Source organism: Phascolarctos cinereus, unplaced genomic scaffold, assembly GCF_003287225.1.
Source record: "Phascolarctos cinereus isolate Bilbo 61053 unplaced genomic scaffold, phaCin_HiC Scaffold_9;HRSCAF=440, whole genome shotgun sequence".
Taxonomy (NCBI): Eukaryota; Metazoa; Chordata; class Mammalia; order Diprotodontia; family Phascolarctidae; genus Phascolarctos; species Phascolarctos cinereus.
In genome coordinates this window covers 155513898-155537819 of record NW_027556402.1, presented here as the reverse complement: position 1 = coordinate 155537819, position 23922 = coordinate 155513898, and the positions used below count along the sequence as shown (strand labels likewise).

The following is a 23922-nucleotide window of genomic DNA, read 5'->3' as shown; positions in this document are numbered from 1 at the left end:
TCACACCAGAATCAAGATTTAAGGGAAGTATAAAGACAGTGAGAGTAAGCTACTAGTAGGAGTAGTTGGGGCAGTATAGTACCAAGACCCAGTTAACTCGAGGCAGTGAATAATCTAATATCCATTTATGTATGGTTACAGAGTGCCCCAAATGTTGATTGTTTTGATGGTGGGGGAGGGGGGAAGTCAATAAGCAGTTCTGACTTCCTAGTTTTATTTTACTCTGGATAGGCTTAAAGTGGGTGGGTCGGTCTGAATTCTTCGAGGGCTCATTGCTTGGGCATCAAGTAGAAAATATACATACTGTGCAATGAAGAAAAGGAGGTCAGAAGTTAGTTTTGTTTAACATGGAATGTAATACCCCAAAGTGACAAATAATAATTAAGATGGTAAACTCTGCCCACTCTCCACCCACCCCCATCCCTGAAAGAGCGCTCTACTGATTTTTAAGAGGTAGGACCCTCCCCTTTCCTTTCTTGCCTTCTTTCCAAGTTTTGATCTGTTAGTTATTTATTCCTCTTTCACCTATGAAGGCTTTCATTTATGCCCATTACAATTGAAGGCACTTGATAGGACCTTTAAGTTTTGAATTATTAAAATTCTTGGTGTTCAAAGTTCTGTCTGAATGGTTGCTGAATTCTTAGCATGACTTGAGAAAGCAGACCCCAGGTGCTTTTACCTTTATAGATTTTGGTCTCAAAATACTGAGTCCTGACTTGAGAAATCAGTAGACTCTGTTACATAGGTTACTTATGTGTCTTCATGCCAAAACATCATTGGCATCATTCACTTGGCCTGGCTCCAGGTATTTGGGGCACCAAGGCTCGTTAAGCATTAGCATTCGGTTCAGGTGAGGACATCTGGAGCCGTTTTATTTTATTTAAGAGCTTAAGCTGTGCTGTGGTCCAAGGGAACACTGCAGTTTGAGTCGTATGCCTGTTTTTGGATGAGGCAAATTTGGGAAGATATAAAATTCCACCTCTACCCTCACACCAGGCCCCACCCCCACCCAACTTGTTGGGAAAGAAAAAAACAGATGGAGAAGTATGGCGAAGAATCTGCATAGCCTCTGAGCTGCAGAATGCCCCTAGTTGTAGAGTATTTTGGCAGCATTGCAGTCCAAGTGGCCTGTTCCTCTCTTCTGCTAAAGAGAGACTTCTTAGAGATACACAGAGCACAGTGGGGAATAGTGACCCCATTCATACTGCTCTCTGGGCACAAATTATAAAGATCTCCTCATCATGTGTGTGTGTGTGTGTGTGTGTGTGTGTGTGTGTGTGTGTGTGTTTAAATGAATAGCACTATTTCAGGAACCTTCACCCAGATGCATAGTGATGCTCGAACATGAAATATTTTATGTAATAATGATGTCCCTGGTGAAGCATCTATCTTGTGTTCTCAGTGTTTAATGTAAACTATCCAGCCCTAGGAGGGAATTGATAGGTTTCCTTTAAGCTTACCAAAGATGATCTGGAAACTATTTAAAATAACTGTTATCTAGCAAACCTCTGCCTCTTAAACATTTTGGGATTTCCACCCCTTAATCTCTCTTTTATTTAATATTTATTAAATAACTGCTAATTGAAGTCATTGATCTTATATCCCATCTCCTAAACAAATTATTAGACAATTGTTAGAATAATTGACTACTTCTTAGACTTCACTGAACAACCACCACAAAATTCTGCTTTATGTGAAGGAGAAAACATTTAGCATAGCTCAGTGTTTGTCTGTAGCAGGTTTAGGTTTTACTTAGGGGAGGATTAAAAGTCAGCTTAATTTTATTCCTTTAATCTATTATTTGAGCATCTTTAACGATCAAGTTCTTTTGGATGTTTTCCTTAGAAAATGAGTTTGATAACAGTACTGTCTGCTTGCAGGAGTTAGTCTGTGTAAATATTTCCCCATGTTGTAGTTTTTTGCCTTTTTTGAAATCATTTTGTGATGGAGATACTTTATATGTAATTTTTTTTTCAGTTAGCAAACTTCTGAATGTCTACTAGATTCTTTCCATTGTGTAGAAACCATTTATTTCATTAATGTTAGGAAGTTCTTTTTAATTTTACATACATGTGTATAGAGGTGTGTGAATATACACATACGTATAAGTATGTCCACGTCTCATACCAGGACTGATGTTATAAGGATTACATTATTTACACTCAGGAAGAACCTTAGTGATAATTTATTCCAACTTCTCATTTTACATATGGGAAAATTGTCATCTAGACATGACTTACATGAAGTCACACTTAGTAGTAAAAGAGCTAAGATTCAAAACCAGGTGCTCTGATTTCAAATCCAATTTGCTTTCTACAATGTTCTAACAACCTGTCTATATGTCAGTTCATCCTGCACATATTGTCTATTTCAATAGTCTCATAAATGGTGGCCCATTGGTTTAATTAATAGTGCACACCATTGCCACATCAATTAAGTGTTGTCTAACCTAAATTTTGGCCTCAACTCATTCTCTTAACATGTACTCTGTTTCTCCAACGTGCCTTGTGTTTTCTCTTCTTTTTTACTTTTGCTCATGCTGGTCCCTTTGCCTGAAAGACCCTCCCCCTACCGAAATCTTAGGTGACCTTCAGGGTTTGTCTCAAATCTTCCTTCCTCAGAGCAGCCTCCTGAAATCATCCATACCATACTTCTGAATTCTGATAGTATTTTGTATTACTTATATGGTATTTCAAAGTTTTGCTTTGTGTTATCTACCCCCCTACGCTTTAAATTCCTGGAGGTCAGAGAGTATCTTATTCATCAGTACCTAACATGATGCCTCATGTATAGTAGTTAATTTTCAACAAATATTCATTGAAGAAGATTAATAACAATTCAAGATGACTGTAATATCCTTAGCACTTAGATAATTGGTCATTTTGTTTGAAACTCACACTTATGTACTTATTCCTGTAGTCCCGAGGTGTTTAGAACATATTCAAAAATATATTCCTAACACAATTTTGTGCATTTCTAGATAATTAAAGCTCAGTGCCATATGGGAAGTTTGCTACTCTTTTCTGAATGCGTTCAAGAGAATATTTAACTTCAGGCCCTTTCAGTTTTTTGCTTGAAGCTTTTGGTCCCATCTTTAGATGAAAATGCTTCTCTAGTAAGGCGCATCCTTTGCTCTCCTAGTGCCTATGGCCTTCAGTGACATATTCTCCAATGGTTTGAATGAAATCTGTTCTGAATAAAATTACTTTTTTGTATTTCTTCTCTGTACCAAACCAAATAGAATTATGTGCCTCCCAAGGAGAAAGAGCAGGGAGCTTTTCTTCTCTTTTTTTCTATCTGGGAAGTGACTGTACATATTGGCAAATTCCAAGGCTTCATTGCCTTCTTCTCTGTTCTCTTCTTTCCGCCCCTCTATCTGTGCCCCCTGCCCCCCAACTCAACCCTGCCATAGAGGACAGCTCTGTGAATTTTTATCTTCTTCCCTCCTCCTTTCCCATTATTCTGTGTTGCTGTGGCAACAAGCAGGCAGCAACTCGGTGAAATAACAAAAACCAGTGGGAATGAGCTCTTGGTGTGTCAGCTGATACTTGCATGAAGTTCTGTTTCTCTGAGCTCAAACTACTATAGTCTTGGCACATAGTGGAATGGAATCATGGAATAGGATTTTTGAAAAAATTAACTCCTTAAGAATGTTAATGGACCTAAAGTCTCTTGCTGTTTTATTACTGTTGTCTTGGTGATCCAGCTGTTTTTATTTTTGGTATACTTCTTTATATTCATCACACATTCACTGAACACCTACTATATCCAAGACACTCTGCTAGGAGCCACAGGGGCAGCTGGTAATGGAGGAGAAGGTTGTTACAAAGAGGGACGGAGTAAGTCCCTTTTTGATTTGCACACCAGTTGTCTTCCAAAAGCTCATATGCATATCTATTGTTTGAAACTCAGAATGTACTTCTCCCAGTAGGAAAAATGTGATAAAGTAGTGTTTATGTTTGAAGACTAATTGACAGAATTCTCTATTCTACTCAACAGATATTTCTTATGTATTTGTTATGTGCAAGGTTTATGATGACCCACAGAACAATGGAAGGTTTCATGATGGGTATAAGTAGGAATTAACATATTACTAAAATGTTTTGTATTAGTCTCAAAGGACTTGTGTAGCTAGAAAAGGCGTTGGTCTAGTCATATGGTAAGAGCAAAGAATTACAAGTGGAAAGCCCGTGAAATGTATGCACTGGTAGCTACAAAGTGTTAAAGGCCCATAGGATTGGAAAAAGGCAAATATTGTTACAATTTTTAAAACAGGAAAGAGTATGACACGTACTTATTATAAGGCAGTGAGCTTGTGCTTGATTCCTGGCAAAAAACCTGGAATGTATTATTAAAAAGATATTAATGATCATGTTGAAAAGGAAATCTAGACTTCTGCCTAGTAAACTTGTTAACAAAGAAAATAAATAAGATTAGTCTAGCATTACCTAGTCTTGATGAAAATATCATCTTGGTAATCACTAATTCCTTTTCTAGATGTTCATAGTCTCTTAAATTGTTCATTCTAAAATTTTGCCAGGACTTATATTCCTTTGATCCTTCATTCTGACATGGATGTGAACCTGGGTTCTCAAAACTAGGCCAGAAAAGTACTGGCTCTGGCAGGTTTTACCTTGCTTGAACAGCCATCTGTGTACAAAAGCTAATATACTATGTCTGCTTTCTGAATACCAGCTTAATTGAATAAGAAATCTGTCATTATAAAGTAGGCTGGCTACTTGGTGCTAGTTTTGGGGTCTCAACAAACCAAGACTTTTGTCAGTAGATTGGAGAGTTAGGTAGGTTCAGAACTGATTAAGTGACTGGACCCAAATTGTAGTTATTAATGGTGTGATGCTAGCTTAGAGAGAGGCCTCTGTTGTTGTGTCTCAGGGAGCTATGGGCTGGCTCTCTCTTATTTAATGTATTTATAAATTATCTGGATAAATGTATAAATAGATAAATTGGATCAAATTTGTGGATGACATCAGAATCCAAAGAGATCTTGACAGACTAGAAGGTTGGGGGAAAATCTCACAAGATGAAATTTAATAGGGATAAATATAAAGTCATAAGAACCTAGATTTAGAGTTAACAGGACCTTAGGAGCCATCCAACCTAATATCATCATTTTATTTTATTTTAACTTTTTTTTTTTTTTTGCTTAGGCAATCAGGGTTAAGTGACTTGTCCAGGGTCATACAGCTAGTAAGTGTCAAGTGTCTGAGGCCAAATTTGAACCCGGGTCCTCCTGACTTCACGGCCAGAGCTCTATCTACTACACCACCTAGCTGACCCTCTAGTCCTTTCATTTTATAGATGAGCATACTGAAGCCCCCAAGAGTCACGTAGCTAGTAAAGCATGTGAAGTGAGATCTGAACCCCAGTTTTCTTGGCTCCAAATCCAGACCCTATGCACTATGATACTAGGTGCTTAAAAGTTGTTCATTGACTTGTCGTGCTCTACACTTAGGTTAAAAAAAAAATCAGAAGTGAGAAGTTGCACTTAGACTTTTAGCAGATGCTAGGAAGAAGATCTGGGATTTTAGTGTTAGCTCAATATGAATCATTAGTGTGATTTGACAGCCAATACACCCAAACTAGAACAAACCAAAACAAAATCTCTAATGTGCTCTTAGTTGTATTAAGAAAGGCATAATTTCTTGGAACATGCCTGTGTCACACTTCATTTAGAGAATTATGTTCAATTCTTTAAGCTTCAGAAGAATCCTAAGGAGAGAGCAGCCAGGATGATGATGAATAATAGGAGTGAACATGTATATAGCACTTACTATATGCCAGGTATTAAATGTTTTAAAAATAGTATCTCATTTGATCCTCACAACAACCCTGGGAGGGAGGTGCTATTATTATCTCCTTTTTACAGATGAGGAAACTGAGGCCAAACAGAGATTAAATGACTGCCTAGCGTCACACAGCTTAGAAAGTGTCTGAGGCTGGATTAAAACTCAGATCTTCCTAACTCAAGGCTCTCTTCACTGCAACACCTAGCCTTGATGAAAGGCTTTGGGTCTAGATGAAGGTATTGAGAATGTTTAGTCTGGAAACTTCTAGGAGATGTGACACCCCTTTTCATGTGTTTGAAGGGCTGCTATGTAGAAAGAGGGACTAGATTTTCTTTTCTTGGTCTCAGAGGGGAATAGTATAGGTCATAGGTAGAAGTTAGATTCAGATTAGACAAGGAGGAGAGCAGGAAAGGCTACCTGGGAAAATAACGTATTACCTCTCACTAGAGAAATTGTTATTTACGTACGGGTTAAATTGAAAGAAGATCACTCACCTTCGGTTTGAAGAGTCCCACATATTACTTTCCCAGGCAGCTATTGCACTTTTGGATAGCTCCATTAGTGGGGAGATTTTCCATCTCTGAGACCAAGTAGTGTAGTTAAGTAGCATCATTTCCTCTTTTCCTTCAACAGGATTTAGCCACTTGATAGAGGATCAGAGAAGATGGATGGTTGTATGAATTTTCCAGGACTTAGGGTTAATGGAATGGAAAACAGTGAAAGGTTGGGGGCAAGGGTGGAAGAAAGAACACTTTTAAAATGGCTGTAACCAAGCTCTGTCAATTTTTTGTTTACACCTCCTATGTTGCTTTGCTTCTGCCATTTCCCCCAGAAATGTATAATATCAAAATCAGAAGAGAGTTTGGCAGTCATCTAAGTCCAACTCTCTCATTTTATAGTTTTATATATATATATATATATATATATATATATAAATATATATATATATATTATACACACACACATATATATGTATGTATATATATATGCATATGTATATGTATGTATATATGTATATATATATACACACACACACACACACATATATATATATACATATATATATATATATATATAATATACACACACATATAATAGTTATAGAACGCTCTCATTTTATAGTTCAGAAAATTAGTAGGGGGAAAGCAGATCGAGAACAGGGACTAGATGTCTTGGTTTGTATTGAGGCAGGTAAGGAAGGAATACTAGACACTAGATTATGGTCAATGAGGAATTTCAGAGTTGATTATCCTGGCTGTGGAGAAGTTCCTAGTGATGGTAAATATGTAAGTTGTAGCCCTCTGGTGGTGGAGGTCACAAAAGTTGAGACTTGAGTTCAAGAACTCTACATTTCTGAGGATAACAAAAAGAGGAAGTGTTGAGAGATTGTGAACAGTCATGGGGGTGGGTGGGGAGTGATTGGATGGTTTCAGTAGATCATATTTACAGTTTATATAGCGTGAAATTCAAAGGAGAAGTTACCAAGTGATGGGGACACAAACTGAAAATAGCATTGGGTTAGAACAAGGAGGTGTCGTGGAAGTAGAATCAGCCAGGACTAGTAAAGACAGCTAGAGATTTAAAGTTCCCTGAGGGAAAGGCAGATTGTAGTTAATATGAGGAAGTAAAATGAACATAGGTAGGAAGATGGAATGGTGATACCTGAGAATAATGTAGATGAGTTTGGGGAGACTAGGGTCTGAGGAGAAAGTAGTAACATTGCAGTGATTAAATAACCAGTAGGTTAGGGTTTATGCCTAGGGTGTTAAGAACTGAATGATGAGATTAGAGAAATGGGATGGTGGGAGATAAGTTGAAGGGGGCCATTAGCCAAAAAAGCAAAAGAAAGTGCCAAGTAGTTAGAAAAACTTGATCGTTATGTTTATGATACTGAAAATGAACTCCTATTGATTGGTTCCTCTTAAGTGAAGTACACCCCATGATTTCCCCAGTGATCAGTCTGCTATAGAGTTTGTGTGAGAAATAGAAGTAGAAAGTATTATCCCTTAATGGTACTGTAGAACTTAATGACTTTGGGTACCAGTGCTTCTATGGGAAAATTCATTTAGGATTCCATTTTAGAATTCAAGGAACTTGTCTCTCTTCCTTCTCCACCCCCCTTCTTCCTCCCCAGCAGCAGGATTAGGGATTCTGGGATTCTTTGGACAATAGAAATGCAGGGCTTTGAGGGGAGGTTGGGAGGTTGCTGAGGGAACCTGATAGGGGTTTTGGAAACAATAACTTACATGTAGGCTGTAGGCAAAGAGTTGTAGGGTCCTGGGACCTGATGTTTGTATAAAACTTAAGGAATGCTTCAAATAGAAAAGAATGCTAAAACTGGAGGGGCCCTTAGAGGTTACCTAGCTGCCTAGTATGGTAGGAAGAAATGGAATCTGAGGGTCTGGGTTCAAATCTTGAATTTTCTACTTAAATAACTTAAGAGACCATGGGCAAGTTACAGTAAACACCTCGAACATCTTTTTTCCAACCCTAATGTGAAGAGCTTCACAAATCTTAAAGCATTATTTAAATGCTAGTTGTTGTTACCTTTAAATTTAGATGGTTGGACTAGATGATTAGATGGCTTCCAACATCCCTTCTAGCTCTTAATCTAATGAGTGTGTGATTTCACTGTTCTAGGTACATGTCCTGTTATGCTGCTGCCTCATCCCTCTTCATTTTCTATTCCTGTGTTCCATGTCTTCCTTTCTCCACATATCTCTTTATTTCCCTCTGTCTTCTTCTACTTTACCCTTCTTAACTACCATACTATCTTTCCTCCTAACCTCATACTACCTCTTGACATGAAGTAAAATCTGACTTTTCCTTAAGGCTCCACATCTTTAACTTGCATTGTTTACATTGACCAGGGACTGAACAGTTTGCTTCTCTTGATTTTCATCAGGGAGTTTGTCCTATCTCACTGCAGAACAAATTAGTCTTAACAGCTTCTTCTATCACCTCTTGTCTTTGAAACAAATCATCCTTTTTGATGTTTTTGTCTACATGTTTTTATTGCAACAAACTTCCATGCCTATAATCATCCCCTTCCTTCCTTCCTTCCTTCCTTCCTTCCTTCCTTCCTTCCTTCCTTCCTTCCTTCCTTCCTTCCTTCCTTCCTTCCTTCCTTCCTTCCTTCCTTCCTTCCTTCCTTCCTTCCTTCCTTCTCTCTTTTCCTTCTTTCTTCCTTCCTTTCCTTAAATTGGTGGAGGAAGATGAGATAAACATCAGGCAAGTCTGGCTACACAGAAACCTGGAATAAGATTCATTGACATTTCACAGGCAAACCTAGTTTATCCTGATTATTTTTCTTGGAAGAAGGAGGGTCAGGGAGAGAGCCCAACCTCTGAGGGTCTTGGGGAAAGGAATAATAGGGTGCTAGAATGAAATCAGTGCTGGGGTTGGAGGAGAGGGGTAATAATTGCTTGATGGGTAACATAAAAACCAGCTAGGTTAAGGAGAATTAAGACTTATGTATGTAAAAAATAGTCAAGGATGTAGGACAGTAGGGCTCAAGGACTGATCCAGAGCCACAGACAATAGTTATTATCAGGGAGTTACAGAGTTCAGAAGAGGGAGGTAAGACTGTGACTGGTATGGTGAGAGAAGGTTTCATTGCAACTGTAAGAACTGGGTTGGACTGTGAAGGGAGGGATAGGATTCAGCTAAAACTTGCAAAGCGTCCAGATTCCTATAGGATATGCAGTTTCAAGGGAGGAAGACAGTGGAAATCCCAAGCACAGCAATGGGTGGGGAAGGGCCCTGAGATCTGACTGCATTATGCAGTAGAGAGTACTGGAAATCAGGAGCTCCTGGGTGGCATTGTAGCCAGAAATAGTGTAAATTACTGCCTGCACACCTTTGTGCATGGTAGCATGTAGCAGGCACTATAAAATCCTGGGCTTCTCTTCAGCTCCAAGGCTCCTAGACCAAGCAAACATTGATACTGCAGCAACAGAGTGCGGTGTATTTGCCTGCTGGGCTTCACCCAGTGCAATTCTGGCTGTTCTAGGGACTGGCTCAAATAGACAATACGTGAATTTCCTCAGAGCCCATAATTGTTTTTTTTTAATTTCTAATTTCTTAATGATATCTTACAAATTTTTGAAAACTAATTGACTAATTGACAACAATGTACTTTAGTCTGCTAACTTTATACTCAGTTTATACTTTTGCCTTTGAGATAACTTAAAACAAGTTTCCTGAGAGGATTTGTTTTCTCTCAGGTCTTCAGAGCTGCTTTAGGCAGACTGTTGGGGTTTTTATTTTTTTGACAGATGTTTTTTCTTTCTTTCTTTCAAATATATCATTTGTCAAATAAATATGCAACTAGGACATATATAAAAGGGACAGTCCCTTACATAGGTATATACAAGATCCTTGTAAGATAGATACATGATAATTTTAGAGATGACGCTAGAGGTGGAGGGTGAGAGAGAGACTGGGAAAGGCATTCTGCAAAAGCATTCTGCAGAAGATGGTGCTCAAAGTGAATCTTGAAGAAAAGTGGGAATTCAAGAGACAGAGGTGAAGGAGGGAATCCTCCCCATACATTGACTTTTAACACCATCTTTACTTTGCCCCTGTGAGAATTTCACCGGCTAATTACAGTTTCAGTAGCCCTCCCTGCCTTCACAAAGGTAGCTATACTTTAGTAAGTCAATCTTCTAAGAATTGTATTCCAATATTTAATGAATGTTTATGTAGAGCCTATATCAGTTTGCATGCTGTCTTGGGGAGGGGGTAGGTGAAGAAGAGGAAGAAAATTTAAAACTCAGAATCTTATGGAAGTGAATGTTGAAAACTAAAAACAAATTAATTAATTAAAAAAAGAATTGTATTCTGCAAAATTGATATTAAGAAATTTGCTCACTGTGCTTACCCTTTGACCCAGCAGTTATCACTAGTAGGTCTGTATCCCAAAATCAAAGAAAAAGGAAAAGGTCCCATATGTACAAAAATATTTATAGCCATTCTTTTTGTGGGGGGAAAGAATTAGAAATTGAGGGGTTGCCCAGTCAATTGGGGAGTGGCTGAAAAAGTTGTGGTGTATGATTGTGATGGAATAGTAATGTACTATAACAAATAATGAGCGGGATGGTTTCAGAAAAATCTGGGAAGACTTATGTGAACTGATGCAAAGTTCATTGTATACAAAAGATCATTGTACACAGTAACAGCAATATTGTATGATGATGAAGTATAAATTACTTAGCTATTCTCAACAATACATTGATCCAAGACAGTTATGAGGACCTTATGCCGAAAAATGCTATCTTCCTCCAGAGAAAGAACTGATGGAGTATAAAATCAGATTGAGGCATACTCTTTTTACTTTATTTTTCTTGTTTCTTTTTTTTTTCCTCTTGGGAGTTTTTGTTTATTTGTTTAGGGGAGGTTGTTATTTTTTGGTCTGTGTTCTCTTTTGCAACAAGGCTAATGCACATGTAGAATCTATGTCAAAGTGCTTGCCTTCTAAAGGAGAGGGGAAGGAAGGGAGGGAGGGATGGAATGTGGGACTCACATTATAAAAAAAGAATTAAAATTGTTTTTACATGTGACTGAGAAAAATAAAATAAAAACATCCTTTTAGAAAAAAAGAAACATATTCATGAAAACTCATGAATCATAAACATCACATAGAGATGAGTGCCTAAAACCTAACCTGTGAGGGTTGTATTTCAAACACAGAGGGAACTGTAGTGTAGTGAAGTGAGAACTGGTCTGAGAACCATGGAGCCCTGGGCTCATGTCTCATTATTAATGCTCCCAAGTAAGGCACTTAATCTCTCAGTTTTCTAGGTAACTCTCTTGGACCATACATTTCAGAGAAGGTGTTGACACTGACTGTCTTCCAAAGACGGAGCTGCCTTATTTAGGAGTTCCCTATATCAGTGAAATCACAAGTCCAGTCCCAGTTCAATTTGTAGCACGCAGCTTTAAATTCATCTACCCAAGACAACCAAAGGCTAAATGGTGGAACATCCAAAGGCCATGCTGTGTATGTCCTTTTCTGTGTCTTGATGTGGGTTCCCTTTCTGTTGATGATAAACTAAAGGTTAACATGTCCGTTATTCCCAAAAAATGTTATTTGGCCATGGAACATAAGGTCCCATTGTAGCATGTCTATTGAATTTTTTTCTTCCATTGATTCCATAGTTGAAGATTTCACTTATCCATGTACTATTTTTTGACAACTGAAGATCCACTTCCAGTAATTTTTCAAAAGAAGAAAAAAAGAGAGAAATCTTCCATTTTGTTGTTTCTTGGTAACTTGGGAGTGGGGAGTGGAGAAGGATATTGAAATTAATGTCCAAAATAAATATATAAAATTATTTGTACATTTTGTTTAGCTATACTTTCTGTCCCTCAGGGCTCTAGATAATTAATAATTTGCTTAATATGTAAGTATGTCTGTATACTTCTGAAAAAAAACCCACGATTAGCCCAGAGATGTAGTGATTGTATCTAGATCATAATAGTATGCATTTAATTGTACTTGGTGGCATGGTTGTTATCCTATGAGCTAAGAGAGCAGAAAACACATATTCCCTCCATCCCTGTATGTAGTAGACATGTAAGCCTTCCAGAAAAATCTTTTAAAAGGTCAGAGTTAACATGATGTATCAGTGGAAGAAGTGAGCAAAATATCATCAGGAATTTTTGAATAATAGCTTTTGCAGAGTTAAAAACTATTACAGAGAAATAAACAATGATATTTTGCTGAATGGAATATTGGATTGTAGAAAGGCATTAAATTAGGCTTTCCCTATTATTCTTAACAAGAAAAAAACATTTTTTTGATTCCTTATGAGCAAAAATGGGAAGTATTTTTTTTTCATGTTTAGCTAGATGTCATCATCATAATAGAGATATCCTGGCTTTGTTTTTTGCTCCTCTGAAATCTTTTCTTGTTGGATCTTTATTAATGTTCACCCACTATATTTGAATAGAATCAGTTGTTGTTTCATTGGTATGTGGGTATGGCTGTGGCTTCTCAAAGGTCATGTGCCAGCAGAGACTAGCTCTGGTAGGTCTCATCATTTTGGAAAACTTTTGAATATGGGTCCAGTGAATGGCCAGTTGAAGCAGGACCAGCCTTGTTAAGTTCAGAGAACCTCAGAACTCATATTAGTCATAGAATAATACTTTTTTGGCCACTTGTATTCTACTCCATAAGACTATGTATAAAGCTTGAACAGTGCTTTGTTATTTGGGAAAAAATTAGACTTCTGTCGAGTGTTCCCGGAGAACTGGGCAGAAGTTGCAAAGAATCACTTAGGAACTACCAGTGGTCTGTGTACAAGAAGTTTAGTCCATGGTAAAGATTTAGCAGCCTGTGGTCTCTCAGTGTGCAATAAGAAGAATGGTATGCAGAACACCCCTACGTGCGTGCCCGCATGACGAATGAAGAGGTCCACCACAAAAGGTCCTGGGTGTCAGATGTCTTAGAGATGGACAACCTATGAATTGCTCAGTTTACAGACTGGTTACCATGAGACCACATATGGTAGTAAGCACAATTTGATCTTTGGTCTATCTTTGCTCTTACCATTTTGAGCAGTGTCAGAACCAAATGTGATCATGTATCAGGAACAATTTCTAAACAGTCAGAATTGTCTTTAACATGATTAAGGTAATGAATTGTCTTTCACTTCAGGTGTTTCAGCTGTGGTTGGATGATTACTTGCCAGAGGGTATTCTTACCTCATGTGGTGGTTGGACTGGATAACTTTTTAAAAAATATTTTTAAAAATTTATTTGTTTCCAGTTTTCAACATTCACTTCTATAAGATTTTGAGTTCTAAATTTTCTTCTGCTCCCCCCTCCCCAAGACAGCATGCAATGTGATATAGGGTATACATGTACAATTATATTAAACATATTTCCAAATGTGTTATGTTGTAAAGAAGAATTCGAACCAAGGGGAAAAACGAGAAAGAAGAAACACGACTCCCCTCCCCCCCAAAAAAAAGAGAGAGAGAGAGAGAGAAAATAGTATGCTTCATTCTGCATTCAGACTCCGTAATCCTTTCTCTGGATGTGAATAGAATTTTCCATCATAAGTCTTTTGGAATTGTCTTAGATCCTCGTATTGCTGAGAAAAGTGAAGTCTATCAAAGTTGGTCATCGCACAATGTGTACAATATTCTGGTTCTGCTCACTTCACTCAGCATCAGTTCATGTAAGTCTTTCCAGGTTTTTCTGAAGTCCACCTGCTCATCATTTCTTATGGAACAGTAGTATTCCATTACATTCATATGTCACAACTTGTTCAGCCATTTCCCAGTTGATGGGCATCCCATCAATTTCCAATTCTTGGCCACCATAAAAAAGAGCTGCTATAAATATTTTTGTGTATGTAGTAGGCTAGATAACTTTTACCATCCTTTGCAACCCTTAAGATTTTCTGATCCTTTGATTCCAAGCAAATTCCTTGAAGGCAAAGACTGTTCTTTTGTTGCTTTATATCTTCTGTAGGACCAAAGCTAAGCCACTGGGTTATGTCCTCCATGGGACTATGTGCCATTATCTTTTCTCCCCCTTCCAACCCATTTTTCTGATAACTATGACCTATAATCACTACTCCGGAAAGGGTATGTGAATGGACTGTGCCACTCCACTTTTCACTATGTTTGTGACTTCCTATACCCTAAGTCATTTCTCTATCAGTCCCACATGTATCTTCATCCACATTTGAATGTAAGCTTCTTGAGGGCATACACAGTCTCACTTTTTGTATTTGTATTTCTAGTATGTAACAGTGCTTGACACATAGTAAATGCCTAATAATTCTTTTCCTTCATTCAATTAATACTTATTGATTGAAATGTGCTTGTACATAAATTTCTGTGGAAAGAACAGATATGTTCTTTAGTAAAAGTACAGGTTAAAGCCTTCATATTTGACCACGAGAATGGAGAATGGTATTGGACTTCTCATATGATACCTACTATCTGCTACAACAATATCAAAAGTTCTTAAGCTGTCAGACTGTATGCTGAGCAGGTATCTGGCATGTTGGACATTGAGTTCAATGTTAAATATTGTTATTGTGTATAGCAAACTGCACATGGCATTAGGGAGATATTTACATGATGATGTAATACGGCTGTCTCCATCGTGGAAATATGAGGCATGTTTATCCACATTTTTGTCTTTTCTCTATAAACTCTAAGACATTTATAACCTGACAGAAATAGAAATGTATTGTTGTTGTTGAGTCATTGCAGTTGTGCCCACCTTTTCAGGGCCTCATTTGGGGATTTCTGGTCAGAGATACTGGAATCTTTTGTCATTGCCTTCTCTAGCTCATTTTACAGAGGAGAAACTGAGGCAAATAGGGTTAACTGAGTTGTCCAGGGTCATACAGCTAGTAAGTGTCTGTGGCCAGATTTGAACTCATGAAGATGAGTCTTCCTGACTCCAGACCTGGCACTTTATTCACTGTTCCACTTACCTGTCCCCTTGCACTTTTAGTTCTAGGAAATAAAGGCCAAAATAGGGAGTCTCCACGTCAGGGACTCTCTTAATCTTTCTTGTTTTCTGGACCTCTTTGGGAGTCTGGTAAAGCTTTTGGATCCCTTCTTAGAATAATTTTTTAAAACATATAAAAGAAAATATTCAGGATTACAGAGGAAATACGTTCTATTGAAATAAAGATTTAATTTTTTTCTATGCAAGTTCACAGGTCCCCTGAAATCTGTCCATGGGCCCGAGGTTCTAGGCTAAATTAAGAAGAGCTGAAACGAGGGATCTTAGAATAGGATTTAACTATTTACAGCTACATTAGGAGAAGATAAGTAAAATCAGCTTTGATCAACTAACTGAGTCACTCTGGAATGTGATGGCGACAGCGGCGTGGCGCGGCAGCAGCAGCACACATCTCATTATAACAGAGGGCAGTTGATTCAGGCTGGTATGAGTTCCGTGATTTTAAGTGAGTTCACAAGTACTTGGAGAATCAGACCTCCAGAGTGGTGATGATTACTCCTCATTCTCCTAGGGTGTATCTTGAATCTTTTGCTACATTTAGTCAACAAGTTGTTATTGGGTACCTTCAGTGTGCCCAGTACTACATTAGCCACTGTGGAACTTAAGAGAGACTGCCCCCCAGGAGTTCTTTAACGGTACATTAATAACATTTTAGTGGAATTTAAAATTTAAATGCTCTTTTCAGAAGGGAGTACCACAGCACCGTAGGGTTTAAAGAGATCTCAGAGGACATCTAATCTAACCTGAATTTGAACAAGAATCCTTTCCTATGACTTTGTAAACAAGTGATCATTTAGCTGTTGCTTCAAGCCTTCCAGTGAAGGGGAGATCATTACCTCAAATTGCCCCCCATCCTGCTTTTGGACAATCAGGTCATCTCTCCTGACATCAAACCTAAATGAGATTCTCTGTGGCTTCCCCTCATTGCTTCTCTGACCTCCGGGGCCAAATAAAACCAGTGCAATCCTTCTTCCATGCTATTGTCTTCAGATATTGAAGACAGTTATCACACTTCTGGAAAGTAGCTTCTGCTAGCAGCCAGTTTGGTGAGTTCTCTGATTTCATATGGTGAACTAACATGACAGAAAGCCAGTTTTTTCTCTCCAGTTGGCTTTTCAATTTGCCATTATATTTCTAAGAGATGTTGTCTCTTTAAACTTTGTGTAGAATTTGCTGAAGAAGTTATCTAAGGTTGCTAGAGGAAACCAAAGAACTCTGCAAGAATGTAGTTGGTCAAGTTATAACCAGATTAAGTTTGCAGTACAGAGCAAAGAGAAGGCCTAAGAGTGACATACATACATACATACATACATACATACATATATATATGTATATGTATATGTATATGTAGTATATATGTATATGTATATGTATATGTATATTTTTTTTAATTTGGGCTTCCATGTTTGGAAGATAAACACAGAGCACTAGGGACTCTTAGCTAGCATGCTTCCTGAGCAGAGGCTTTCAGCTAGGAGAAAACCAGAAAGAGGCAGGATAAGTGAATGAAGAAAGAAAGGGAAAAACCTTGTTCCTGGAAATAATAATCTAACTCAGAAGCAAGAAAGATGTATCTCCAGACTAGCAGGGAAGCAGTTATAGAAAAGACTGTCTTGATAGAGAAGGTATCAAGCCGTGAAATTGAAAATAAACTGCTGTAGGGACAGTTGGCACCAAGCTGAGATGGGGTGAATTGTGTAACATAGCTACTGTAGAAATATGGGAGCTTGGGGGAAAGTCATGAATTTGATACCATGAATAAAAAAACTCCAGGTAGTTTAATTGTTAAATTATAGACACATACATTTTTAATATTCCTAAATTTGGCAAATTTGTGGTTATCCATCTGCTGACTTTAAGCAAAGAGCTATGAACTTGAACCTTAGTGAAAGTCCAGTTTTTGAATTGACCACAGTAGTAACTGTCAGCACTTAGTGGCAGTGCCCTGTAATTGCAGTGAAAATTACCAGAAAAAGAAGTTTAGCTGTTCTTATTAGCTAACACATAGGTTTGCAAAGCACTTTCCACACATGATCACATTCAATCCTCATGAACAACCCTGTGAATAAAGGTACTTCTTTTCACCATTTTTCACATGAGAAAACTTACTATCAAAGAGATAAAGTGATTTGCCACTAGTCATTTGAACCCGGCTAATGGGTTCAAAATGTAATTGAAACCCAGGTGTCTCCTTCCTTCATGTCCAGTGTTCTTTCTCCCACACTTTTTTAACAAGCTGCCTCCTACTTTGCCATTCTGTAGCTTAAGTGATGGCACCGTTAAAAACAGACATCATTAGGACACTATAAGCATTTCTTTGTCTTTGTCAGATGTTCTCCAGCAACCCTATCAACATATCTGACCAGAACCAAGGAAGCATTGTGAAAAACTGATCTAAGGAAATCGTGAGGCAAGTAGGTAACCTTGTAAAGAGCTGTGAAGATTGGAGTTTGAGTCCTGTCTGAGGTATTTCTTAGCAAGTCAAGTCTTTTAGTCCTCCTTGGCCTCATTTTCCTCATCTGTAAAATAGGTATAATAATAAAACCTACCTCACAGGGATGTCATGAGGATCAGATGGTTAAAGCTTTATGTAATAATGCATTTGGCTACTTGCCTGAGATACAGATTAAATGGTATTGATGAACAGAGGTAGGTGGGTGTGGAGTGGGGAAAATGCTGGAGAGGAGGGACACAGATATGTAAATTGGCATTCATTTTTGGTATGTTTCTGTGCCTTTAATTATTATATAATGTGTGTCTCCATAATGCTGAAAGGTGTAGTACTCTCTGCGTGTGTGTGTGCATGCGCACATGTGGGTGCGTATGCGTGCACGCGTGTGTGTATATGTGTGTGTGTGTGTGTGTGTGTGTGTGTGTGTGTGTGTGTGTGTGTGTGTGTGTGTGAGAACACGGTGGTTATTTAGTGGTTTAGTGGGACGTTTTCAAACTATCCGCAGAACCACAGTATTTACAACTGGAAAGGACATTTGAAATCATCTAGTCCAACTCCCTCACATTTATAGATGGGGAGGTTGAGGCCTAAGGAGAATTGACGTGCCCAAGGTCACAGAGGGTGGTGTCACTGGGGAGAATGCCAACGCAAATCTTGACTCCAAGTCTAGTGCTGTTTTTATATTATGTCTTCTCTATCTGGGATGGTTTCTGGGTGGAAGTGGGAAAACCCACTTGTAGTTTGGAATATGTGGTAGCAGGAGAGAGAAAATTTGGATGCTGGATCTGGGGTGTACCAAATTTCCATACAGAAAGGCTCATACCCCAGGCTGAAGGCGAGAGAGGGGTACCCCAGATTGGTTTGAGGAAGGAACTGATGCCTAAAAGGGAAGGAACAGAAGTTCAGTAGGTAGATGAGTGTTCCAAGGAGGCCAGTTTGCTAAGGAAAACATTCAAGGTGAGGGGTCATTCCCAGTTGGTCCCTGACTCTTAAAGCGTGCTGAAAATGGAGGTCTCAACTCTGCTATGTGGTAACCTGTGTGAACTCGCGGGCAAATCCCTTGACCTCTCTGGGCTTCCATTTCCTCACCTTTAAAACTGGGAGTAGGATTAGATGCTTTCTAAGGTCTCTTCAGCTCAAAATCTATGATCCTTACAATCATAAATATATAATCTATACAAATCTATAGTCCTTATAATCCCACGTGGGCACTTAAATGGTAATCTCCTTGGCATTGCCATATTACTTTACTTGGGACAACAATGTTCCTACAGAATGCCTACCTATCAATGAAGACAAAATCCAATGCCAGCTTAAATTCAAGACATATTGTTAATGCCCCCTTGAATGTATTTGTATATTGCTTTTCTAACAGATGTTGGGTTAGTTAAAATCCCCATCACCAATAAAATTCTGGGACTTGTCATCTTTGCTAAGCTTCTGAAAGAAGGCCAAACCAGGTTTTTCCTCTTGGTTTTGAGGACTGCAATAAACCCCGGCTATAAGGTTCCCCTTGAAACTTAACCCATAAATTTTTCTAGCCGCCAGTCTCCTCCTACTTCCTGCATGTGGAAATAAGTGCTTGCACCAAATTTTCCTTTATCCCCAATCTGTCCTTTCTGAATAGACTATATTCTCTTGTACTCTATTTCAACATATTACCATAATGCCAATCAAAACAGATCTGTCTCTTCAAAGTGAGATTTGTCATTCTTCTTGCTAATTTCCTACTCTCCCTGTGTTTGTCTTCCAGCAGTTAACCACAGGCTCCTGAGGCCTGCCCTGCCCAGCTCGCCTTCTGTTCTCTTTCACTTGCATTTTCTCATTTTCAGTTTTCAGTCCCAGAAATACCCTTTTTCCAGAATGCCTTTCACACCTAGGGATTATTCCCCACATAGCATACCTAGTTTGCAGTCCACAGGATTCAATAGTATCACATGTTTGTATATTTTGAAGTTTAAAGAGCATTCCCCTTCTACCACCCCACAACAGACCTTGGAAGTATGTCATGCAAGTCTCATTACCCCCTTTTTACAGTGCACATGGGGGATACTAAGATTCAGAGTGAAATAACTTGCCTAAGATCACTCAATGAACAATTTCAGTTCCATTTAAAAACCTGTATTACTGACTGTGTGAAGGGTCTTCCTTTAATGCTTGACTCTGCCCCTATAACCTCCTTGTTCTTGAAGACTCTGCCATGGAGCCCAGGCTGTGGCAGCTTCTACCAGTCTTTGAACTCTTGGGTGATCTAATAATTCCACCCTTTCATTTTGGGTACTTTCTCAGTCTCTTCCCTCAGAGTCTCCTATTTATTAATCCAGCTCATTACATTATTCCCCATGTTGGAGGCGACCCATTAACCTCGTTCAGATTTGTTGTTGGGGTGAAATGAGTCAGCCTTTGAAAGTCATTGAACAGTTAACAAAAGGAGCCCTACTTTGTCCTCAAACAGCAAGAATATGCAATAAGGATATTCTAGCACTTAGGTTTTCTGGACAAAGCATCCCGCTAAAGCCCTAGCCTGTCTCCATATGGAAAGTCAACTAGTCATCGGGGCAGGACATGGTGATGTGTGTGGTCTTCAGAAATTGACCCCACCTTGGTGAAACCTTATTTTCTTGGATGACCATGACACTACATCAAAGAAGCAAGGGCTAGTTAGGCCTGGGAGACCACTTTGTCTTCTTTTGGGGAAAATTAATCCCTCTTTCAGGAAGAAAGAGGAAGTGTGGAGGAAGATGTTTTGGCGGACAGAAAGGAGGCATGGGTTTAATGCTGATGTTTATGTCTTAATCCTATCAGGGGAAGGGGAAGCTGGGAAGTGAACAAGCATTTATTAAGAGCCCAATATGATACTTTAATAAGTAGCTTGCAAATATTATTATTTCATCCTTTAACAACTTTGGGATGTAGGAGCTGTTAGTATTCCCATTTTATAACTGAGGAAACTGAAGCTGCTAATGATTATTGGCTTACCCAGAGTCACACGTGTGAGTAGCTGAGGCTAGATTTGAACTCAGGTCTCTCTGACTACAGGTTCAGTGCCCTATCCACTGCAGTCCCTAGCTGCCTATCATAAACCAGGTTTGCTTACCTCCTGATTTTGTCTTTTACAATACCTCACAAACTTACATAACTGGTGTAGTGGATAGAGAACGGGGCCTGCGGTCAGGAAGACCTGAGTCCAAATCTGGCCTCACGCACTTATTCACTGTGTGACCCTGGGCAAGTCACTTAACCTCAGTTTGCCTCAGTTTCCTCATCTGTAAAGTAGGAGTAATAATAGCAACTACTTCCCAAGGTTGTTGTGAAAATCAAATGAGATAATTTTAAGGTAGTTAGCACAGTGCCTGGCACACAGTAAGCACTATGTAAATGTTAGGTGGTTATTATTATTTTTAATCTTTCCCTTTCTCTTCTTTCGACCACATCTTTAATATAAAGAAAATTATATTTTTCATCCCTTTCATAAATATCAACATAGACAATTTTTCACAGTCATTCCTTCCACTTCCACCCTTCACTATATGGAAAGAACCCCCCTGACTTTTTCAAATACTGATGCTTAAACTGCCACAACCAAAGTTCAATATTGCCAAGTCTATTTATGTCTGTATTTCACTTAACCTGTTTTAAATTTGCAGCTTTTTTCCCTTCTATGTTTTGTATCACTGGATAAAAATGATTTATGTGGTCATCTTTATTTCATACTTTAACATATTGTCTTTCTCTTGACAGGCTGCTGAATGCTATAAAACCAGGACTTGTAAAAAAGATCAATAGATTGCCCACCCCCATTGCAGGATTGGTGAGTATTCTGAAGCAATTTTTTTTTTCCAGTATGATTTTGCCGTATGTGTAAAAACATGTTGGCTTCAGTGTTTGACTGCAGCAGTGAATGAGACAGTATCCAATCCTTTGGATATAGAGGACTGGAGGGAACCCCACCTTAGTAGTACCTGAATCTTGGTTCAGTCTCTTCCTTCCCCCAACATGGATGTTCATTGTTATGGAGATGAATTTGTTTCTGGGTGAGATGTTTATAATTCAGTTGTACTTGTGGATGAATACAGTAGTAATTGCCTCATTTCAGTCTTTGATTCATTTGTTCTAAAAATTGAGAGAAGGATTTTTCTTAATGAACAGATAATCTTGATGAATTATGGTTTACACTTGGATTTAAGAGGCAAAAAAGCAGTGCAGTGCTGTGCACAGGGAGTCATAATAAATACTGTTGTCATTGATAGATGGAAATTCTGATAATGCGCTGAGTCAATACAATGTTGTAGTGGGCCCTGTACTCCTCATTTAACCATTTAGCAAGCATTCACTTTGTACCTACTGTGTACAGAGCCCAGTGCCAGACCTTGGGAGAATACAAAGTTTAAATAAAACACGGCCTCTGCTGTCATGAAGTTTGTAGCCCAGGTTACTGTGCTTTCCAGAATATCATACTGTAAAAGAAAGAGAGGGTAGCATTTATATCGAGGAATAAACACTGAAAAAAAGAACAAACAGCTTAAAATAATGTAGTAGGTTTCTAACTTGGAGTGGGGGAGTATTATTTTCATTGCTTTAATTAGTGCTCATAGAATCATGAAACTGTAGAATTAGAAGGCCTCAGAAGTCATCAAGTATTCCATTACATTCATATACTACAACTTGTTCAGCCATTCCCTACTGATGGTCATCCCCTCGATTTTTTGTCGCCACGAAAAGAGCTGCTTATAAATATTTTTGTACATGTGGATCCTTTTCCCTTTTTTATGATCTCTGGGATACAGACCTAGTAGTGGTATTGCTGGATCAAAGGGTTTTGCACAGTTTTATAACCCTTTGGGCATAGTTAAAAGAATAAGTTTCTAAAAAAAATCTGCAGAGGAATCAACTACCCTTTTTGCCCATCTGAAAGTTGAAACCTCTTCTCTTTTTTCACCTTGATTTTCCTTTCTTTGATTACATCTTGTCTTGTGATTGATATGTTCCCCTTTACCCTGCTGCCTTCCTCATGCTTAGAGTTTTATATGTTAACCTTATGTCTTGGGGGGGGGGGAATATACAGCCAGGCCTTACCATCTTCCATACTACTGTATCCTTAGGTGTTCCTAGTCCATGCCTCAATATTTGCCTTTCTTATATGTGCTCTAGACCCTGGCACTGGTATCTGTCCCACCACTGTAACTTATACGGCTTCTGGCCCTTTCCTCCTGCCCTGCAGATGAACATTTCAATGTTGTTTCCTCCAATTAGAGTGTGAGTTCCTTGAGTGCAGGGATAATTTTCCTTTTTCTATTTGTATTTGTAGTGCTTAACATATTGCTGGTCACCTAGTAAGTGTTAGTAAATACTTACTCATTCATCCATTCATTCATTCATATGTGAATAACAAATTGAAGACAGTTGAAAATAAATTGATCTTTTCAGCCACTAGTATTTTCTTTGCCAACTAGAAGTGACATATTAAGAAAATCAAGTCTACAAAAATGTGCACTGGAAAAAATAGATAAAGGAAGGATTGCTTACTTTACCAAAGAATTTCTCATAGTGTGCTTTTATGTAGCAGTCCCCTAGTATTTTTAGTAATTTCTCATTCATCGTATTGAGCATTCAAGTGAGTACTTGATAATTTTTAGGAGTGTATCTGTTTAACATGAGAAGTAGTGTTGCATGATGGATAGAATGCTGTATGTGGCTTCTAGAAGACCTGGGTTCAAATTCTGCCTCTGGCACTTGTAAGTTTATCTCTGAGAGGCTCAGAGGGATTTGGGCCAGGTTCACTATAGATTTAAGTTGATGTGGCTGTGGTTATATAGGAAATCTCCTCTAATTTTAGGCTGCTAAATCAGAGGAAACAAGGGGATCAGAAGCGAATGATGAATCATTTAGGGTGTGCCATCAGGCTTCTAAGGCAATTTGTCCATCATCAGAGAGAGGGACATGTTTCTGAGTGTGAGGGCGAAAATGTCAGCATCAGCGACATCTGCGATCTGAGTAATTGAGCCAGGAGCGTATTCCCTATGCCTGGACACCACGTGAAGCTCTTTAGAAGCGTGCCTTAACTGCTTTGTGGTGTTGAGAATGCAATCCATTTAGATAACACAGCTGTTTGACTTGAAGATAAATATAAAAGCGTGTTTAAAAATAGTGATCCCAAATTATAAACAC

The 23922-nt window shown here is 38.5% G+C and overlaps 1 protein-coding gene across 4 annotated transcripts in view; it reads left to right on the top strand.

Moving 5' to 3' along the window:
- The window catches only part of LIMCH1 (LIM and calponin homology domains 1), a 365498-nt gene that overhangs the window by 156697 nt on the left and 184879 nt on the right, over positions 1–23922 (top strand). For all 4 annotated transcript variants that reach the window (XM_078148667.1, XM_020990988.2, XM_020990997.2 and 1 more), the window contains one exon: positions 21496–21565. In XM_078148667.1, the coding sequence (XP_078004793.1) occupies positions 21496–21565 (70 nt within the window). The remainder of the gene's footprint in view (positions 1–21495; positions 21566–23922) is intronic.